Source organism: Heterodontus francisci, chromosome 38 (assembly GCF_036365525.1).
Source record: "Heterodontus francisci isolate sHetFra1 chromosome 38, sHetFra1.hap1, whole genome shotgun sequence".
NCBI classification, from domain to species: Eukaryota; Metazoa; Chordata; class Chondrichthyes; order Heterodontiformes; family Heterodontidae; genus Heterodontus; species Heterodontus francisci.
Window position 1 is genome coordinate 44210936 of NC_090408.1, and position 7493 is coordinate 44218428.

The window sequence follows — 7493 nt, forward strand, 5'->3', positions numbered from 1 at the left end:
ACCTTTCATTAGAAAAGTTAGAGATCTAACAGTTTTTGAACAATAGCAGAGCCAGGGGCACAGGGGGAGTAAAGACCTTTGGTTTAATTGATGAACTGACCAGCTTGAATTAATGGAAACTCATTAAACACACATTCAATGATTGGGTTTAATATTGTTCCCAAGCTCCACATTGTAACAGCGGTGATTGACAGCCGGGGGCGGGGCCTGGGCTTGGGCAGTGCGCATGCGTGACCGGGCTGTGAATTCTGGGAGTTTGGGCCTGGTTCCGTTGCCTGGCGACTGGATCGCCCGGTCACTTGAGCCGGGTTTGGAGACTCACAGAGTGGCTTCGTCTTTGAGAAGGACTCGGCTTCGGTTCATTTGCTCAAGCTAACGGCTCCTGGTTCCACTGCAGGCCCAGGCTTCCAGGGCTTTTTCCTGCGCCCCGCTGGGGCCTAGGGGATGTGGGCTGTCCGCGGGCGAGCGCAGACAGGAGGCATCAGGGAGAGAAACCTGTCGAAAAGCTCAGGAGAATCCTCAATGGTAACGGCCGGGGGGCAGTGGGGGATCAGTGGGTTTGAGGGGCTGAGTTTCCACAGGTAGATGGGCAGAACATTGTAACACAATCTAAAACCATCAATCTTTCATCTATGAGCAATCTGTTCAGGTCAACTAGTGACCCCATTTATAACAGGAATCTCTTATGTAAACATGTCACACTGTCATTACACCCTTTCAGCAGTGGTGGTGCTGTAGTGCGACTGTTCACATATCTATTAGAACTGAATATAGGAATTATTCAGGGACAAATTGCATTAAGGACAGAATGTTTGAGATCGGGGACTAAATTGCAAATGGTGTATTCAGTCTTACTCATCCGTCACCCTTGTGCTCATGGACCTACATCGCTCCCAATCCAGCAATGTCTTAAAGTTAAAATTTTCCTCCTCGTGTTCAATGCCCTCATTGCCTCCCCTTCCTATTTCTGTAACCTCCAACCTGCCAAGATCTCTGCACTCCTCTAATTCTGGCATCTTGAGCATCCCCATTTTCCTTTGCTCCACCATTCACGGGCATGCCTTCAGCTGTCTGGGCCCTAAGTTCTGAATTCCTGACCTACATCTCTCTACCTCTGCTGACTCCTTAAAACCTACCTCTTTGACAAAACTTTTGGTCACCTGTCCTATTATCTCCTATTGCAGCTCAGTGTCGGTTTTGTTTATCGTTCCTGTGATGTACATTGGGATATTTTTCTATGTTAAAGGCACTATATTAATGCAAGTTATCATTTTTAAGTTTGCCTTTGTCCAATTATCCTTAGCTCTCTAACTCTGCTTCACCTTGGTCTTGATTTTCAGTTTTTGGCTACAGGAGAGTGACTAGTAATATAAAATCAGAATTTGATATTCCATAAAACAGTCAGCTTAATTATAAATAAAATTCTGGAATAATGATTCCTCTAACACCAGTAAATATCCCATGTAAAGCAATCCAATTTACCTTCAGTTACTGTCAGGTGCTGATTATGAGCATCCTGGTGTTGCATGTTGGTAATTGTAAAATAATATGATACCTTTAAGTTTGAATCTAGAAGTGATGATGCTTGTAATCTGAGTGTGTGGCTTTAGAAAAACATGTAGTTGTGCTGGTCATGCCACCATAGTACCTGGAGCAGCACAAGTTATTGTTGTAGCATCAAAACCAGAAGTTGGCAAATGGGCTGGAGCCAGGAAATTTCTAACACAGAGAGAGAAAGGGAAGTGCCTCCTGCACTCGAGGTTGAAATAATTTGCACATCAAGAATTAAGAGGGCTAAAAGGGGTCATGAAATATCTTTAGCAAACAGGGTTAAAGAAAATCCCACAGCCTTTTATTCATATATAAGGAGAAAGAGGGTAACTAGAGAAAGGATTGGCCCACTAAAGGACAAAGGAGGAATGTTATGCTTGGACTCAGAGAAAATGGGTGAGATTCTAAACGAGTACTTTGCATCGGTATTCACCGAGGAGAGGGACATGACGGATGTTGAGGTTAGGAACAGATGTTTGATTACACTAGGTCAAGTCGGCATAAGGAGGGAGGAAGTGTTGGGTATTCTAAAGGGCATTAAGGTGGACAAGTCCCCAGGTCCGGATGGGATCTATCCCAGGTTACTGAGGGAAGCGAGAGAGGAAATAGCTGGGGCCTTAACAGATATCTTTGCAGCATCCTTAAACACGGGTGAGGTCCCGGAGGACTGGAGAATTGCTAATGTTGTCCCCTTGTTTAAGAAGGGTAGCAGGGATAATCCAGGTAATTATAGACCGGTGAGCCTGACTTCAGTGGTAGGGAAGCTGCTGGAGAAGATACTGAGGGATAGGATCTATTCCCATTTGGAAGAAAATGGGCTTATCAGTGATAGGCAACATGGTTTTGTGCAGAGAAGGTCATGTCTTACCAACTTAATAGAATTCTTTGAGGAAGTGACAAAGTTGATTGATGAGGGAAGGGCTGTCGATGTCATATACATGGACTTCAGTAAGGCGTTTGATAAGGTTCCCCATGGTAGGCTGATGGAGAAAGTGAAGGCGCATGGGGTCCAAGGTGTACTAGCTAGATGGATAAAGAACTGGCTGGGCAACAGGAGACAGAGTAGCAGTGGAAGGGAGTTTCTCAAAATGGAGACGTGTGACCAGTGGTGTTCCACAGGGATCCGTGCTGGGACCACTGTTGTTTGTGATATACATAAATGATTTGGAGGGAAGTATAGGTGGTCTGATTAGCAAGTTTGCAGACGACACTAAGATTGGTGGAGTAGCAGATAGCGAAGGGGACTGTCAGAGAATACAGCAGAATATAGATAGATTGGAGAGTTGGGCAGAGAAATGGCAGATGGAGTTCAATCAGGGCAAATGCGAGGTGATGCATTTTGGAAGATCCAATTCAAGAGTGAACTATACAGTAAATGGAAAAGTCCTGGGGAAAATTGATGTACAGAGAGATTTGGGTGTTCAGGTCCACTGTTCCCTGAAGGTGGAAACGCAGGTAAATAGAGTGGTCAAGAAGGCATACGGCATGCTTTCCTTCATCGGACGGGGTATTGAGTACAAGAGTTGGCAGGTCATGTTACAGTTGTATAGGACTTTGGTTCGGCCACATTTGGAATACTGCATACAGTTCTGGTCGCCACATTACCAAAAGGATGTGGATGCTTTGGAGAGGGTGCAGAGGAGGTTCACCAGGATGTTGCCTGGTATGGAGGGCGCTAGCTATGAAGAGAGGTTGAGTAGATTAGGATTATTTTCATTAGAAAGACTGAGGTTGAGGGGAGACCTGATTGAGGTGTACAAAATCATGAGAGGTATAGACAGGGTGGATAGCAAGAGGCTTTTTCCCAGAGTGGGGGATTCAATTACTAGAGGACACGAGTTCAAAGTGAAAGGGGAAAAGTTTAGGGGGGATATGCGTGGAAAGTTCTTTACGCAGAGGGTGGTGGGTGCCTGGAACGCGTTGCCAGCGGAGGTGGTAGATGCGGGCACGATAGCGTCTTTTAAGATGTATCTAGACAGATACATGAATGGGCAGGAAGAAAAGAGATACAGAACCTTAGAAAATAGGCGACATGTTTAGAGAGAGGATCTGGATCGGCGCAGGCTTGGAGGGCCGAAGGGCCTGTTCCTGTGCTGTAATTATCTTTGTTTTTGTTCTTTATCATAAGTTTACACATGTTTTTTCCTAGTGCCATGCCCTTGGTAGAAGACTTGGCATTAGATGGCAAACCTGGTCATACTTTACTGTAGATTGTTTGTCCACTTACAGCAGCCACTATTTCAAAACCTAATACATCTAATTTCAGTTCGAACCTGTATAATTTGCAGAAAGGAGTCTTATCCCAGTAATTTGTGTGTCCCAAATTGAAAGGACCGTGATTCCACCACCAGATGGAATCTCATTTTGTAACAGCTGTAATGACAATTAAATGTTATTTTGTCTCAGAATAAGATGAAAGTTAAGGACTCTGCAAAACTAGCACCGTCATCTCGGGGACCTGTGAAGCTTGATAAGAGTGGTGCTATTTTGGTTGCCATTCACGCTAAACCTGGAGCCAAGCAAAATGCCGTAACAGGTAAGGAATATAGAATAAATCACTCGCTTCCAATATTCACATTACACATCTGCATCACAGCTGCAAAAAAGATCCTGTTAACAATGGCCTTTATTTAGAATTAGAATTAGAATATTACAGCGCAGTACAGGCCCTTCGGCCCTCGATGTTGCGCCGATCATCTGACCTACACTATTCCATTTACATCCATATGTCTATCCAATGACCACTTAAATGCCCTTAAAGTTGGCGAGTCTACGGGTCACGGGCAGGATGTATCGGAGGGATTTCCTCTGCGCTGTACCTTTTATACTGTCAACCAGCTAGCACCTGAGAGTTAATTTTACAGCACACTAATCACTTGCACTGCAAAGCTAACCTCATTTTGGATCATAAGAAGTAAAAAAATCAGCTGGAGTAGCTGCTAAACACTGCTCTTTACATTTTATACCGTGTAACACAATCTTGAGCTCAGTTGATCTTTTGGAGTTTGTTTGAGTTCTGTTGTTGTGGTTTGTGACCTTGTCAGAACCTATCAATATAGTAAAACCATGCAGTGTTTCCCTGGTCCTTGTCTACTGACAAACAATGGGTGAGTACCAGTGATGGTGACACTTATGTATCTTTTATTCTGTAGATGTGTCAGAAGAAGCAGTGGCTGTGGCCATTGCAGCCCCTCCATCTGATGGGGAGGCCAATGCAGAACTGATTCGCTACCTGGCCAAGGTGCTAGAATTAAAAAAAAGTGAAGTTGTTCTGGACAAGGTATGTTGTCAGCTCAGTTTGTATCCAGGCTTTGCCAAGGAAGCTTCAATAACTCACTGCTAGAAGGTTTCTTGTGATGATTTAACCAGCGTTCAGCCCCCTCCACTTGTGGTGAAGCACCAGCTCCATTTGCCACCTTTCTCAGATTGTGAGATTGGGGGACTCTCTGTGTGGTGCATGATGGACAGAAGGTCATGTTGTTAAACTGTGTGGCCCATTGTATTGTCTCTCACACATTAGCTTTAATTGGGTATATTGTAATAGATTCATTGCATGGTTCTTTTTAAAAAAAAATCTGTGTGTATTTCTGCACCATCGCACACTTTTGTTCCCTTGTCTGTGGTCTTCCTGTGTCACAGTGAACAGGAGGCTAGGTAGGTGACCTAGTCCCAATCACCACTCAGTAAAAACAGAAACTTGAAACTATGCAGCAGATTCTTTAACTCTGAAAGGAGAGAAAACTGGGTGATGCCAACAACTAGAGGCACTTTGTTCCTTTTTGCATAAAAATCCCTGACCTTCACTTGACCTCCACATTCCTCTAATGCTACAGGCCAACTTTGGGTACTTAGAATTATGGAATCTTACAGTGCAGGAGGCCATTCAGCCCATCATGCCTGTGCCAGCTCTTTGAAAGAGGTATCCAATTAGTCCTGCTGTTCCCCCATAGCCCTGCAGATTTCTCCCCTTCAAGTCAGTTCCCTTTTGAAAGTTACTATTGAATCTGCTTCCAACATCCTTTCAGGCAGCGCGTTCCAGATCCTCCACTTGTGAAAGGAAGGCTGAGTCAGAGCTGATGTTCTTGAACTGTGGCACATTCCACCTTTAACATGCAGTCCCTCTGATGATAAGTGACTGCCCGGGCTGATTACCTGTGTTTCCAGACACTGATAGATGCATTGTATATTTCCAGCATTCACATGTTTTCGCAGTCTCCACTCAATTGAAAGATAATGGGTGAGAAATGGCCTAATTTGACCTTACGTTTGATTGATTTAATTTTTCTTTGGATATTGAGGTCGACACTTGCTGCTATTTCTTGTTATATTTTCAATATTATTTGATTAAGTAGCTGGTTTTTTAGTGTTTAGTTAAGTAGGGACTTGATGTTTAATGTTCCCTGTTGACGGTGGATTCTCTGCTTTTCTCCTGCATAATGCTATTCCCAAACACCTGACCTTTTGAAGGGTTGTAGATCACGTGAGAAGGTGGTGAAGATTCTGGCCTCACTGACCGCAGGAGAGGTGCAAGAAAAACTCAAAACCGCAGCTGCCATGAGCTAGGAGCAACCTCGACAATGACCTTGGTACCAGAATAGTAAATGAAAACTTCAGTGTTTCAGACTACAGGAGATTGCTGTGAACAATGTGTCTCATCAGTCGTTGCATTCAAAGAACCTTGGATAGCTGTCACATTTTGCATCAAATCCAAGTGCAAAACTGTCCAGGTGCAGCTGATTTGTCAGTTTATATATTTGGAACTACAGGGATTGAGAACTGCTCCTGTCTGTACATTAATTCTTGTGTTGCTAAGGGTTAAATTGCGTGAAAACTCATTTACACAGACCTCAATTATGTCAGCATTACATTATTTTTAGTAAGGTCAACATTCGGTTTGGATAATGCATCCCTGGGGTGCGTTGTGAGCCTGTGTCCTGTCTTCCTGATCCAATGGTTCAGCTGCATGTTAAAGAGCCCATGCCAGTATAAGAAGAGCAGGGAGTTCTCTGCTGGCCAATATTCCATCCTCAACTAATTCTCCCAAAAAATATTAACAGTGCGATGATCTTGCTGTTTGTGAGAAATTGTTGCTGCAGAATGACTGTGGTTTCTGCCTCCAAAGCAAGTTATTGCACTTTAAGTCATCTGTTCTGGCATTTAAATATGATAAGGCATCATATAAGTACAAGTATTTTCTTCAATGAGCATTGATTTGTTGGGGAATTAAGAGTAGGCCAGCTGATTCAAGGACACAGCTGTAGGAATCATTGAGCCAGTGCTCAGCCCCAGGCAGTTAGGCGAGTGGAATCAAGATTTGATTCAATTAGAAATGGGTTGAAATTCCAGGATTATCGTGGGGCTGTTGAAATTCACCTAATATCATAATCTGGTGAATATGATTAACCTTTTACTCCGTAAAATAGGAATTGGCAGATTTCATTAAATATTTCATATAACAACTTTAGTCTGTCTGAGAGTCTCCATCATTAGAGTGTTGCTTTGTTAAATGCTACAGGATGTACATTCAGCTCACAGACTCTGGGAGACAAAGCATTTGGGATCTTGGGCTTCATAAATAGAGGCATTGAGTATAAAAGCAGGGAAATTATGCTGAACCTTTATAAAGATCTGGTTAGGCCACAACTAGATTATTGCATCCAGTTCTGGTCACCACAGGGATGGAAGTGAGGGTCTTTGAGAGGGTGCAGAGGAGATTTACCAGAATGGGTCCAGGGATGGGGGATTTTAGCTACAAGGTTAGGCTGGAAAAGCTGGCATTATTCTCGGAGCAAAGGAGGTTGAGGGGAGATTTGATAGAAGTGTACAAGATTATGACAGATGTAGATAAGGTAGACAAAGAAAATCCGTTCCTATTAGCTGAACGGACTCAGATTTAAGGTTTTGGCCAAGAGATGTGGGGAAGAACATTTGTGCAGCGAGTG

General features: G+C 43.5%; 1 protein-coding gene across 1 annotated transcript; it reads left to right on the plus strand.

Moving 5' to 3' along the window:
• Positions 1-240: 240 nt before the first annotated feature.
• c38h15orf40 (chromosome 38 C15orf40 homolog) lies at positions 241-7010 on the plus strand. Its single transcript, XM_068018289.1, has 4 exons — positions 241-525; positions 3958-4087; positions 4704-4831; positions 6019-7010. Exons 1-4 carry the CDS (start codon positions 445-447, stop codon positions 6112-6114), a joined length of 435 nt encoding a protein of 144 aa, XP_067874390.1. The 5' UTR covers positions 241-444; the 3' UTR covers positions 6115-7010.
• The last annotated feature ends 483 nt before the right edge of the window (positions 7011-7493 follow it).